Raw genomic sequence first — 14,888 nt, 5'->3', positions numbered from 1 at the left:
AAGTACGGAGAAACTCATAGACTTGATGAAACTGTGTATTCCATTTAAATTAGTTACAGTACGCTCTAATGACAAACCTTGGTACGACTCTATGATACGTACTTTTGCGCGTAATCGCGACAGACTTAAAAAACAACCATCTGCTAACAACTGGGCGAAAATCGAATACGTTGTAACAGAGTAAGCAATATGATTAAACGTGCACAGAAAGAAACAATACTTGAAAATGATAAAACGTCTCATTAACTCTCATTCACATTCGTATGTAATACCGCCCCTTAAATCGGTCGATTCTCAAGGAAACGTAACTTCATATTCTTCTGATGAAACAAAAGCAACGGGCTTTAATAATTATTTTGTTTCCATTTCCAATTAAGACACATCTCCGGAAGTTCTTCCTGTACCTACTCACTTTCAATTTGTCATTTTACAAAATGTTTATATCACTTAAACTGAAATAAGGGACATACTCAACTAACATATATTATGTTGGTGAATACTTAATTTGTCATCTAGTTTCTGCTGCGTACATGCGAGTCTATTGCACAAACGTTATGTTTATTATTTAATAAATCATTACATAATGGAAAAATGCAATTGTGATGCCCTATTAAACAAGAGCACCGCCTTGCGGGTGCAGACCGCTCATCTATTTTTCTTTTTAAAAGTGAAGGGACCTATCTCAATTTCAATCACAAAGGAGGGAAGGGTGGAGTGGAGAGGGGTGTATAGTGTGGGGTTGTGGTCAGTTATTAATTATCTTCCAAAAAGGCAAAAAAAAATGGGAGGGGATTTGGGTGGGATAGTTGGACGGTATTTCAAAAATAAAATAATAAAAATAAATATTTTTGTTTTTTAACAATGTTTTTAAAAAATTGGAGGGGGGTGGGGGTGGGGAGGGGTATAGTGTTAGGGTGTGGTGGTCATTTATTAGATGATCTTTTAAAAAAATGAGGGGGGATTCGGGGGACGTGGGGGATGGTTTGGGTGGAGTCTATAGTGGTATGTCAGGTAAGAATTGTTTTGTCAAAGTATCAATCAAATCTAATGATAAATAAAGAAGTTATGGCAATTTAAGCAAAATTGTATAATTTGACCTTGAAAGTCAAGGTCTTTCAAAGGTCAAGGTAAAATTAAACTTGCCAGGTACAGTACCATCATGATAGCATGAAAGTATTTGAAGTTTGAACGCAATAGCCTTGATACTTCAGAAGTAAAGTGGATCAAAACACACAATTTTACCATATATTCAAAGTTACTTAGTCAAAAAAGGACCATAATTCCGTAAAAATGACAACCAGAGTTATGGAACTTGTCCTTTACTGTCCCCTTATGATAGTTTGCGAGTGTTCGAATGATGCTTTAGGGGTAAAGTGTACCAAAACACAAAACTAAACAAAATTTTCAATTTTCTAAGGGCCTATAATTTCGTCAAAATGCCAGTCAGAGTTACATAACTTTGCCTGCACAGTCCCCTTATGATAGTAAGTGTTGCAAGTATGAAAGCAATAGCTTTGATACTTTAGGAATAAAGTGGACCTTATCGCAAAACTAAACCAAATTTTCAATTTTCTAAGTATAAAAAGGGCACATAATTCTGTCAAAATGCCAGTCAGAGTTACTTAACATTGCCTGCACAGTCCCCTTATGATAGTTAGTAAGTGTTGCAAGTATGAAAGAATAGCTTTGATACTTAAGGAATAAAATGGACCTTAACACAAAACATAACCAAAATTTTCAATTTTCTAAGTTTAAAAAGGGCGCATAATTCTGTCAAAATGCACGCCAGAGTTATCTTACTTTGCCTGCCCAGTCCCCTCATGATAGGAAGTAAGTGTACCAAGTTTGAATGCAAAAGCATTGATACTTTATGAGAAAAGTGGACCTAAACGCAAAACATAACCGGGCGCCGACGCAGACGCAGACGCCGACACCGACGCCAAGGTGATGACAATAGCTCATTTTTTTCTAAAAAAATAGATGAGCTAAAAAGAGTGACCCAAACATACCTCCAAACTATCACCAAACTTCTATTTGAAGCTGTTTAGGGAAACTAATGGAACGTGAAGTACATGACCGAGTTTGGCATCAAGGTCTTGTATTAAAACTAAAACTTAATGGCGTAAGTGGAAATATACTACAATTGATTGTAAGTTACTTGTCCTTCTGTACCCAAAAAGTATTCGTCGGTTCAGCAAAGTCTCAGTTATTAGAAGTAAATAGCTTTGTCGCTCAGGGCTCAATATAAGGACTGTTGTTTTTCTTGATTTTCTGTTAATGAAGTTGTTGAAAGTAGAACACGTATGTTTGCTGACGAAACTTCTTTATCATGTACTACATCTAAATCAGTTAATCTCGAGGGTATTTTGAAACATGGCATCTGCCTGAGTAACATGTGGGCCCAGCGATGGCTTGTCAATTTTAATCCCCAGAAAACTGAAGCAATTGAATTAACAACACAAAATAATATTTCCTTTCCTCAAAAAATGTTTAGTAAGTTACCCGTAACTTTTGTTGATAATCACAAACATCTTCGCCTTACTTAAAGCAGCGATTGGAAATGGAACAAACGCAAATAATATTTTGTCATCCGCGTCGAAAACCCTCCGAGTTATGCGTAAAGTTAAGAACAAACTCTAAAATGCCTCAATCAAATATACTTCACACACATGCGATCATTATTAGAATACGCATTGTACGGGATGGTTGTTCTTTGTACGACAATTAATTATTAGAGAAAATCCAAAATGAAGCCTAACTAGACCCGTCCCGATTATAAATCTTTATTATTAAGTTTAATGGCCAAGTCTTGACAAACGAAGACGTTATCTCAAAGAAATTAACATATATAATATGCATAACGACCAATGTCCAAATTACCTTACTGACCTTCTTTCACAAAAAGTTCATAAACAGTCATCTCGAAATCATAGAAAAGTCTGTATTATTTTATCAATAAGATTTTTTTTTATTCACGCTCGTGTGTACCATCTGCTATTAATCTATGGAATTCCTTACACATCGATATAAGAAACATTGACACCATTTCAAAATATAAATCTTCACTGAAATAATTATTTAATGTATGCGCCGGTAAACCCTTAGTACGTTTATACCGTAGATAGAAACTCATTATTTTACATGCCTGTTTAAGAAAAACTTGCAGCAACTGAAACTTTAGACCTTTTTAATAATCATTAAGCAAGTACTAACTTACTTACATGCATACATGAGTTTGAACATGTTGAGTATTACTTTTTTTCGTTGTCCTACTTAGCGTTTGCATCGAAAAGCTCTTTTTACTGTGCTACGATCATTTCATCCCCTTTTATTGTGAAATGTTTTTTTATGGTAAGACCTCATGAAATAATGAAAACAAGACATTCATTGTTTACGAAGTTCAACGATATATAAATAAATACGACACACCGAATTATAACTTAGTAACAATAATCTTATGCTTGACATAACTTATAACTTTCATTATTTTATAATTAAAACTATTATTTACATTATTATTATTATTATTATTATTATTATTATTATTATTATTATTTTTATTTTTATTTTTATTTTTTTTATTTATTATTATTATTATTATAATCATCATCATCATCATCATTATTACTATACGTATAATTAGTAGTAGTAGTAGTAGTAGTAGTATCAATATTATTATTATTATTAGAAGTAGTAGTATTATTAGTTGCAGCAGCAGCAGCAGTAGCAGCAGCAGTTGCAATAGAAGTAGTAGTAGCAGTAGCAGTAGAAGTAGTAGTTTTATCATTTTAATAATATAAACTTGAATCAACATATCCCGAATGAAATCATTTTATTTATTCCGTTTTCCGTTCTCTAATGTGCCCGGCGTAAATTACATAATTTAATTGATTCGCCTCTTACAATAATAATAAGTTTAAACTTACCCAAGATAAACCCCCGATAATGTTGTAGAACTTTAGGTCTAACCCTTTTTCCAATGTATGTATGGACCAAATGTATAAATTTGTATAAATGTCATGCCTTTGAAAATAAAATATGTTTCAAGTATCATAATTATAGCGCGAGAGTTATTATGGTTGTGTATTCTGGAAGCGCTATTAAATCTAAAAATAAATAACTTGTTTTCCAGAAATAGAACAGCAATGAATGAGTTTTCAAACAAAGTTACATAAAGAAAATGACTAACGTGGAAAGATAAAGCTAAGTAGATATGGGCTGATCTTACAATTATTAAGTATGTGAATATGTATTAACATCGCCGCGTACCTCGTCATTCTAATGTTCTTCAGAATTTTCCTCACATTCTGATACGTTGGTCTGTCCGACGGGAGTTCCTCCCAACACTGCTTAGCGAGTTTCACTACTTCCGGTATATGCTCGTGCTCGTTCAATATCGGCCGGCAAGGCTTGATGCCGCAATTCTTAATCTTATCCAGGGTGTCTGTGAATGAAAACACAGGGCGGAGTTTATGAGTAGGGCATTTTCGTGTTGGGGTTATGTACATTATATAGTAACTGTAGAGTTATGAACGTTTAACTTTCAAGGCTGAACCTTGCATCGTCGCGGCAGAGGTATGAACATTGTATATTCGCGGCGAACAACTTGTCGTTGTTGGGTCGCGGCGGAGTAAGAACGATTGTACATTCGCGGCGCAGTTATGATCGTTGCAATTTTGCGCCGGTCTTGAGTTGCAATGTCGCGACGATGTTTCGAACATTGTATAGTCGCTGCGGTGTTAGTAGGATGGCTTATTCACGACTGGCTGATAGACATTGCATTATTGCCACATTAAAATTAAACAATGCACCTTCGCGGCAAAGACATGAAAATTGAACAGTCTTTGCGGGGTTAGGAAATTGCACAGTCTTCGCCTACTTATGAAAACTGTATTAACGCAGCTGACAGTTTAAATACGAGATTTTAGCCATAGGGTTGAACTCGCACGTACCGCTAATTGATATTGTACCAAGATTCCTCGGTGAATGGCTCGGCTCGCGTGCACATCTCTTACAGAATGACGGCGAAACTGTACACGGCTCCCCGCCTGTGAGCGCTGACGGCTCGGCCCTGGGTTACAGGCGGAGATGCTTCCGGGCGCCATCCATAGCAGGTCAAATGACAGCATGTCTAGCGTGGAGCAAAGAAACTAATTACAGTTGAATGAGTGTTGGCGTGCGTCATATGTAAGACGATTACCACCATTGAACCGTATATGTAATATCTCAATAAGGCCTGAGTAAGCAAGTTTTCCACAAGTTTTCACGTATCTGGCAGCTGTATGACGGCTTACTACTACTACTACTACTACTAATACTACTACGGGACTACTACTACTACTACTACTACTACTACTACTACTACTACTACTTCCTAACTACTACTAACTACCCTCCTTCTAACTACTACTACTATCACACTACGACTACTACTACTACTACTACTACGTACTACTACTACTACTCTACTACTACTACTACTACTACTACTACTACTACTACTACTACTACTACTACTACTACTACTACTACTACTACTACTACTACTACTACTACTACTACTACTACTACTACTACGACTACTACTACTACTACTACTACTACTACTACTACTACTACTACTACTACTACTACTACTACGACTACTACTACTACTACTACTACTACTACTACTACTATACTACTACTACTACTACTACTAACTACTACTACTACTACTACTACTACAACTACTACCACTACTTTTACTGCTACTTTCTACTGCTACTGCTACTAGTACTTATAATACCACTTATTATCTGCCGCATACGTTGACAAAAAAATTCCCTCACCACGTTCAAGTCGCTTATTCCTTATTTCAGCTTCATTCAAGCAATTGAGCCCAAAGCCGGTAATCTTGAGCACGAAGCGTCCATCTATCAAACACCGCGAGTCGGTCAACTGACCATGGACACCAATACTGCTAGCGTGCAGGTACGTCATACCCTAAACATAAAATATTGACATTTACATCCACTTTTGACGCTGACATAGCGCATGTACCTCTTGTTGATGTACGTCATACCCTATAGATGCACCATTAAAAATTACATAACTCATATACCAAGCGTATTGTAATTATCAGTATTGCTATACCCATTGAATACTCAATTTTCACTCAAAAAGAGCATGTACCTAGCGTTGAGTTATGTCATACCCTATGAATATAAACTTACCATATACATAGCTCATGTACCTATATAGCGTGGAGATAAGTCATACCTTAAACATACAACATTGACACTGACGCTCATGTTGCTAGCTTAATGGAATGATCATTAATGTTTACCCCTATAATACCACATAGGTTATATTCAGCGAAATATATTATGATATTATAATTAAAAAAGTGTCGTTGTTACCATGACCTGAAGATAGGTTATCGATTAGACATTCATGTTTTGCTGTATACAACTAACTGGTATCTTAAATTTGATAGCAAATATTCAAAGACATCTGATATTATTTTCTGTGTTGTTACATACATTGTAACAAGACCAGTGAATTCTGATAAGTTTCACTTTTACTAGAAGTGCTCTTGAACTCATTGTGTGGTAAGTAAGACCGCTGTGCGAGTACCATATATCATCTCGAACTACCTCCACGATATCCTGAATCAGCGACAGTTTGAAGTCCCAGTCCAACTTCATGGCATCATTTTGAAGAATATCCTGGAGGAAATCCCTTAGTATTATTTATAACATTATATAGTTCTTAAGTTTATGTTTTGAATTAAATTATTGAAACAGAATATATAGATCATACTGTGACGGAAATGCGAAGAAATAACCCAAACGGTATGTGTCCAGCGAGCACTGATATATCCAAAATATTACAGACAAAAAGTTGTAATTATTAAATTTAAAGGAAGTTCTTAAAAAGTTTGTTTTCTTGCAGACGTTACAGCGGTAGATTCATAATACACGTCATAATAAGAATCGATTTACCTATTTCGGAAATTCATCCCAATGCGGAAGAAAACAAGAGCACCGCCTAGCGGGTGCAGACCGCTCATCTATTTTTCTTTTTAAAGGTGAAGGGACCTATCTCAATACTTCAATCAAAAAGGAGGCAGAGGTGGGGGTAGAGAGGGGTTATAGTGTGGGGGTTTGGTCATTTATTACATTATCTTCAAAAAATAATAAAAAAACTGCACAAACAAATATATTTTTTTTCGGAGGGGGGGATTCTTGGGTGGGATGGTTGGACGGTCTTTCAAAAATAAAATAATGAAAATAAATTATTTTAAAAAAAAAAAAAAAATTTTTAAGGGGGGGGGGGGGCGATCGGTGGGGGGGGGGGTCGGAGGTGAGAGGGGGGAATAGTGTGAGGGTGTGGTCATTTATAAGATGATCTTTCAGAAATAAAGATAAATAAATTATTTATTTTTTTTTTTGAGGGGGGGGGGGGGGAGATTTTGTGGTGGGGCGTGGGGATGGTTTGGGTGGAGTCTATTGTGGTATGTCAGGTTGTGATATGTCAGGTAAGTTTTGTTTTGTCAAAGTATCAATCAAATCAATCATAAATAAAGAAGCTATGGCAATTTTAGCCAAATTTAATAATCTGACCTTGAGAGTCAAGGTCATTCAAAGGTCAAGGTCAAATTCAACTTACCAGGTACAGTACCCTCATGATATTATGAAAGTATTTGAAGTTTGAAAGCAATAGCATTGATAATTCAGAAGTAAAGTGGATGTAAACACAAAATTAAACCAAATTTTCAAAGTTACTAAGTCAAAAAGGGCCATAATTTCGTCAAAATGCCAACCAGAGTTATGCAACTTGTCCTCTTCAGTCAGTGACCTTATGATAATTAGCGAATGTTCCAAGTCTGAAAGCAATAGCTATGATACTTTAGGATTAAAGTGGACAAAAAAACAAAACTTAACCAAATTTTCAAATTTCTTAGTATAAAGGGGCCATAATTCTGACAAAATGCCATTCAGAGTTACATAACTTTGCCTGCAGATAGTTAGTAAGTGCTGCAAGTATGAAAGCAATAGCTTTGATACTTTAGGAATAAAGTGGACATAAACACACAAATTAACCAAATTTTCATATTTTAAGTATAAAGGGGCCATTCGTCTGTAAAAATACCAGTAAGAGTTACATAACTTTGCCTGCACGGTCCCCTTATGATAGTTAGTAAGTGTTGCAAGTATGAAAGCAATAGCTTTGATATTTTAGGAATAAAGTGGACCTAAACACAAAACTTAACCAAATTTTCAATTTTCTAAGTATAAAAAGGGCACATAATTCTGTCAAAATGCCAGCGGGAGTTAACTTACTTTCCCTGCCCAGTCCCCTCATGATAGGAAGTAAGTGAACCAAGTTTGAATGCAATAACTTTGATACTTTATGAGATAAGTTGGTTTAAACACTATTTATTTAGTTCATTGAAAGTACATATAAGCAATACAATACAAACATACATATTATATTTGAGCAATATGCTGGCAGGTAGAATTGCAGTATTGCTTTACATAAAGGCTGTAAAATACAATTGGACAGAATTGAGAAGGAAGCTCGAGGCTTATACTATGTCTCTCTTCTGTCAGTTAGAAGCGCTGAAGTAATGGTGTAAACAACCAAACGTATAACAACTATTTAAAGAAATGTCAAAATAGCGAACAATATATTACAGTGATAGATAATTGCATACTGGTTAGAAATGTAAAAATAATATATCTTATAATACAAAAAGTATAACAGAGTAATGTAGATAGCAAAAGAGCTGATAAGTGGAGAAGGAAAGGGATAGCAGTGGAAGAGTAAAGTTTCAGAATAAGAGAAGTTGCGGTAATAAAGGAAGCAGTTGCGGGAACGGGGCATCGTTAGCAGAATATGGTTTGTTCCTGAGATAGAAATGAGTTAGAATCTATGGCTATCTCGGATGAAAGACTGAACATGTTTGGATATTAATGAATTTACTTCATATGAGCCGTCTTTAACACCAAAAAGAAGAAGTTGCAAAGTTATGGGTAAGAATCTAGACAGATTGTTAAAAAAGATAACTCTTTTTTCTGTATAAATGGGACAATTGAAGAAAAAGTGATATGTGTCTTCAATCGCACCGCATTGACATTATGGACTTTGTACAATGTTTTTTGAGTACAAATGTTCATTTAAACTGCTACAATGCATTCGTAAACGCGCATGTAGAATATTAGATGTCCGCTCCCCATCGTAGAAATGCTGGGGAATTATTTTCTTATTTTTGCTAAGATTTGCTTTGAAAGCAGAGAGAGAAGGAGCCGTTCTCACCGATTCCGGTAAATTGTTCCATAAGTTTATAGTTGATGGTAGGAAAGATCGTGTAAAAAGTTGTGATTTGCATTGGATACTGCGAATGTTGTTAGAGTTACGAAGTAGATAAGCAGATCTTTCTCCCACGCTAGAGGGGATAAGTGTGCACACGTATGGGGGTGCTAGTGAATTATACATTTTATAGAATTGGGTAAGTTTATGTTTTGTTCTCCTATTTTTTAATGGTTCGAGAGCAGTTTCATTGTATAGGTTTTGCAAGGATGCCAAACGTGTTCCCCCTCTGATTATCCTTGCAGCTTCCTGTTGAACCTTCTCAAGTTCTATTTCATCTTGTGTATTAATGTTATCCCAGACTATGTCAGCGTATTCAAGAATTGGTCTAATAAATGTTGTGTAAATCGATAGAAGGGACTTTTTATCGAGCGTAAACTTGAACGTTCGCATTACATTGAGTCTTTGCCATGCTTTCTTCTTGACTGATTCAATATGGTCATGCCAGGAACATGTATCAGAAAAAGTTAAGCCTAGATGCTTGTGAGACGAAACATCAGTGATTTGGCAGTCGTTGAAAAAGAGAGGGGGATGGATCGGGCGGTTGATTTTTCTAGATATAACTAAAGATTCGGTTTTGGATGGATTGAAGGTTACCAACCACTTTTCAGCCCAGGAATGAATTTTTGCAAGATCAGTGTTAAGATGATTAGCCGCATCAACAGGGTTGACGACGATGATATATAGCGTGGTGTCGTCTGCAAATAGTCGAATTTGACAGTGTATATCTCGTACAATGTCATTTATATAAATGAGAAAGAGAAGGGGCCCTAATATAGACCCTTGAGGGACACCAGCGTTTATGGATAATGGGTCAGATTGGCAGCCAGAGATTACAACACACTGGGTCCTCTCATGTAGGTAGTCTTTTAACCAAGATAGAAGATTGCCCGAGATACCACTAAGTCGGAGCTTGTGGATAAGTCCTTCATGCCATACTCTGCCGAAGGCCTTAGACATGTCGCAAAAAACGGCTCGAACCTCTTTACCTTCGTCAAGGGCTTTACAAAAGGAGTGATACACAGAGACTAATTGGTTGACAGTGGAATTTTTTGGAATGAATCCTGATTGAGATGGGGTTATAAATTCAATAGTCCTTAAATGATAAAAAATATGTTTGTGGAGAATTCTCTCGAGACATTTACTCAAAACACTTAAAAGGGAGATCGGTCTGTAATTTTCAACATCTGAAGATCAGACTTTTTGTGAAGTGCACAAACAATTGCTTCTTTCCAGCTCCGTGGGACCCTACCATTACTTATACAAAAAATGAAAATATTTTGTAGTGGACCTGAAAGCTCAGATGCAATTTGCTTTAGAACTTGACTATTTATTTGGTCTGGACCTGATGCCTTTCCCGTTTTTATAACTTTAATGGAATCCGAGACATTTTGACGGGAAATATTGGGATCTTCAAAGACGGGGCAATCTGGCTCTTGGGAATGTAGGTTGTGCATATGCGTACTTGGTGTAGTTAAAGTAGATTGAGATTGGAAGAATGAATTAAGAATATTTGCTTTATCAAGGGGTGACTCATATATGATACCATTATGAATTAAGGGAGGCAACTCGTTTTGTGTGTTGTTTTTATTTGTGATTTTTTTAAATTATTTTCCAGAAGTCGGATGATGAGTGTTGATTTTCACGTATAAGTTTAGCGAGATTTTCAAAGTGCACTTTTTTCGCTGATCTGACAAGATTATTAACAATATTACGTTGTTGGCGAAAGATGTGCCAGTGTCGGTCTAAATTGGTAGCCTTGGCTTTTTTGTATGCTCGTTTACGGCGTCGGATTTCCTTACGAATATTAGTATGTAGCCATGGGGGATCGGCTGTTCTTATTGTAACTATTTTGTTCGGGATTGTAGCTTCGCAGAGACTGATAAGTTGACGTGTGAAATTTGAAGTATATATGTCAATATTATTATCACAACAACTGTTCCAATCGAAATTCTGCACAAGTTGTCTTAGATTAGTGTAGTCCCCATCTTTATATCGCCATATTTTACGTTTAAAATTAGATCCAGCTATTCTATTGAAGTTTATGACGCAGTAGACTGGGCAATGAAATCGAAGTTGCTGGTTAAGAAAGGGTTCTCCAACGCCGCTTTTTAGCACTTTTAAGGAACATGTTACGATAAAAAGGTCAAGAATGGAATTCGAGGTTTCAGTAAAATGAGTAGGTTCTTTAATAATCTGTAAGAGATTATTCTGTAAAAGAAGGGAGTCCATTTTGATCCTGCACTATGGTTTATTCATGTCAAGATTAAAATCACCTGTGATAACAATGTTCTCAATACCGGTGTCAACGGCTAGTTAGATCGAATCGTTTATGCATTCTAGTAGATAAGAAGAGTTTGGTGGTCTGTAGAAAGAGCCAGATAAAAGACGCTTTCCCTTTATACGTAGTTCGACCCATAGACATTCTAGATCATCATTTTGTAGGTCAGGTCGCTCAATGACAAAGAGATCGGATTTTACGTATACTAGAATACCTCCATGGGGAACGTTTCTTCTATGCCGTCTGAACAGCTTATGATAAGAAGGGAAAAGTAGGTCGTTAGTGTCAAATTGTTGAGCTGCGCCAAGTTTCAGTAAACACTATAATATCAAAATTGTTGAGATCGGCATTCATAATATCTTTCTTGGCGAGGAAGCTCTGTGCGTTGTAATGAAAATTTTTAGATTATGGGCAAATGCATCATTTATTGAAGATGAGAAAGATGTACCCGAAGAAGAGGATGACATATCAAGGGAGCTGTCGGGTCCAGGATTTGGATGGACATCGCCTCCTCTAAGAAGAAGGATTGCCAGCCAGCAAACTAACTCGAACATATTCATTTGTTGAAGCCCTTTACTTTTCATAGTACGTGAGTGGAACAAACCTATCCTCTTGCTGGACACTCCTATGTCAGTGTACATCATGTAATGCTGAGTGCAAGAAATAATTGGATGAGTAAAAAAAGCTATCGTGCGCCCGGCCCGCAAGAAGTGAAAGAAGGAAAAAGGAATAATGAGAAGAGAAGAATAACAAAAGTAAACAAAATATTTGGTCATGTTGATGTTATAAAGAGATGTTAAAACCTCATTTGATAAATTTATATTTTGGGTTGTATAATGCTACAGAAAGTGGATCTTATATTGAATGATCGCGTAGTAACATAATAGTACAAGGATCTACGCAACATGGGTTTAGTACTTGGGCAAACCGAAAAATGACAAGCTTTTTACAAAGCGTGATTTATTTGCTACTGAGGCGTGTTAACGGGATAGTCTGTGTTTGTACAATGTGCACGATTTCCGCAAGCTGAAAGAATACATGTGCACTAAGTGTGTGGCGAAAGATGGTAGCTTACTATTAAGGCACAAGTTAGGAGTGAATGATCGTGTCAATTGTGTTTTTTTCTTAATACGAGTATATGAGATAAGTTGACCTAAACACAAAACTAAACCAGACGCCGACGCCGACGCAGACGCCAAGGTGATGACAATAGCTCCTGATTTTTGTTTCAAAAAAAAAGATGAGCTAAAAAGATTGTAAATTAACCTTTTCTTATCGCGTTCCTTATTACAAAACTGATTATGTAGCTGTGTCGACCTAGTATCCGAGTTTCAAATAATTCGTCAACAATGCTCTTGCCCTTTAACTCTTTATTGAATGGCAGATTAAATCGTAAACCATAATTTAATATATGCATTTCTTCTAGACCATAATTATAATTAAAAGCATCAACGTTGATCCATAAATTGCGTGTAAGGTTAATCGATATAGATTCAATAAAATATATTTCTATATGTTTTTGTACTGGAATCAGGTGCTTTGAAATGAACTGCAGTAAGATTTTAATTGCGATGCAACGATAGGAAATTTTCAGCGGTTGTCTTAACATTGTTTGAAACCGTTTAAGTATATGTTGGATTTTAATTCGCTGTTGCACATGTGACAACAGCAGACTGTTAAATACAATTCATAGAGTACCATGAGTTTGTTTGTGATCGAGGTCAAATATAAATGCTAATGGGTCTGTATATGTTTTAAGGTGTTCAACTTCCAGCATTATCCATGCATTGAATATCAATAGATCTAAATATACAGTTTACAATTAAATCATATGTGGTAATAGTCCGACGATTGCTAATATTATCAATTAATTTATGTCTTTAAACGAATTCTTATTCGTCCATGTAATAATTTTTTTTGCAACTAGTCCCTGAACAAAATGGCGGAGATGTTGTAAATCCATGCCAATACAGCGTCTAACGTTATGAGTTTATGCAGTAAAATAACATTACTAAAGCCGTTCGAACACATCAAGAACGTTTTGTGCTTGGCGTTTGAATGGGCTTTGACATGTTTCGGTTCAGAATAAATGAATATTTTAAAGTTTGCCTCCGTTATCTGTGACATTTATTTTGGAAATAATAAATTAATATATATGTTGTATTTCACTCATATACTTTGTTGTCACCCATGTACAGTGCAACAAAGTGTTTCAACACTAAGACATATGCGTGCAAGCATGAGGGAAAATGTTTTCGTATTGAAGAAGATGTTCCGGGATTTGGTAGAACTACTGATACAATTTCGACTTATTTCTCAAAATATAGAAGCGCTTAACTAATTAATACAACTTAAGTACTTGTGAAACAGCAATAATGATTGTTTCTATCATTGTTGCTATTTATACTTGAGATCAAGTCCATGATTAAGTAATCGAAGTGTGTAAAATTACAAATGGAACAAAACGTAGTTAGTGTTCCGTTTTTGCCGATCCGACGCTAACGTTTTGTATTCGTGAATTTTGATCTGTGTATACCTGAAGGTTTCCCCTGGCGCAGTGCTCGGTCAGCACACACATCTTGCCTGTTTCTGGACAGAGCCCGAAGAAATTAGTCAGATTTGGACAGGTGATCTCACGCATCTGACAGAAAAGCCAGTAAATGCGTTCATAAAAATGTGGAAGTGGAATATATACCGGTAATGCTTTCTCTAAATGTATTTTATTAAAAATCCATTATCTTTAAAAAAAATAGAAACTAGGAGGTCATAATGTGTTAGTAAGACAAAAAATAAATGTAATCACAATTAGAGCAACGTCGTCTTAAACATATCAGTAAATCAGTTTCTCGAAACTTTGGAACTACAGACTACTTAAGAAATTCAAAGCGGCTGGAAAAATCAAACCAATGTAAATGTAAAAGAATGTGTTAATCACTTTAAACAAATGTTTGCAACGCCAAAGGAAAATTGTTTTAGAAATTTCAATTATTAAGATTCAGCTGACGGCATGAATATTGATTCCCTCGATGATCCAATTACGACCGATGAAATTATAAAGATGGTATCTTCGATGTCCCGAAATAAAGGCGCTGATTTTGACGCAGCGTTGCTGGTTTTTGTATTAATTGTAAAGACTGTATCGCCCCATATCAAGTTAAAATATTCAATTATTTATTTGATGGAAGCGTATATTCTGAGTTATTGACTGAATGCCCAATTGTCCCATTGTTTAAAAAGGGTGATACAACTA

At 35.9% G+C, this 14,888-nt stretch overlaps 1 protein-coding gene across 1 annotated transcript in view; it reads right to left on the bottom strand.

The window, feature by feature from the left end:
- LOC127878872 (atrial natriuretic peptide receptor 1-like) overlaps window positions 1-14,888 on the bottom strand; it is a 49,789-nt gene that overhangs the window by 8,544 nt on the left and 26,357 nt on the right. Inside the window, exons 15-19 of the mRNA XM_052425399.1 lie at window positions 14,175-14,279; window positions 6,639-6,710; window positions 5,832-5,985; window positions 5,081-5,131; window positions 4,270-4,444 (exon numbers count right to left, since the gene is read on the bottom strand). Coding sequence (XP_052281359.1) covers window positions 4,270-4,444; window positions 5,081-5,131; window positions 5,832-5,985; window positions 6,639-6,710; window positions 14,175-14,279 — 557 coding nt within the window. The remainder of the gene's footprint in view (window positions 1-4,269; window positions 4,445-5,080; window positions 5,132-5,831; window positions 5,986-6,638; window positions 6,711-14,174; window positions 14,280-14,888) is intronic.

Source organism: Dreissena polymorpha, chromosome 4 (genome assembly GCF_020536995.1).
Source record: "Dreissena polymorpha isolate Duluth1 chromosome 4, UMN_Dpol_1.0, whole genome shotgun sequence".
In the NCBI taxonomy this organism is placed as follows: domain Eukaryota; kingdom Metazoa; phylum Mollusca; class Bivalvia; order Myida; family Dreissenidae; genus Dreissena; species Dreissena polymorpha.
The sequence above is the reverse complement of the archived record's forward strand: the minus strand, read 5'-3'. Positions and strand labels throughout refer to the sequence as shown.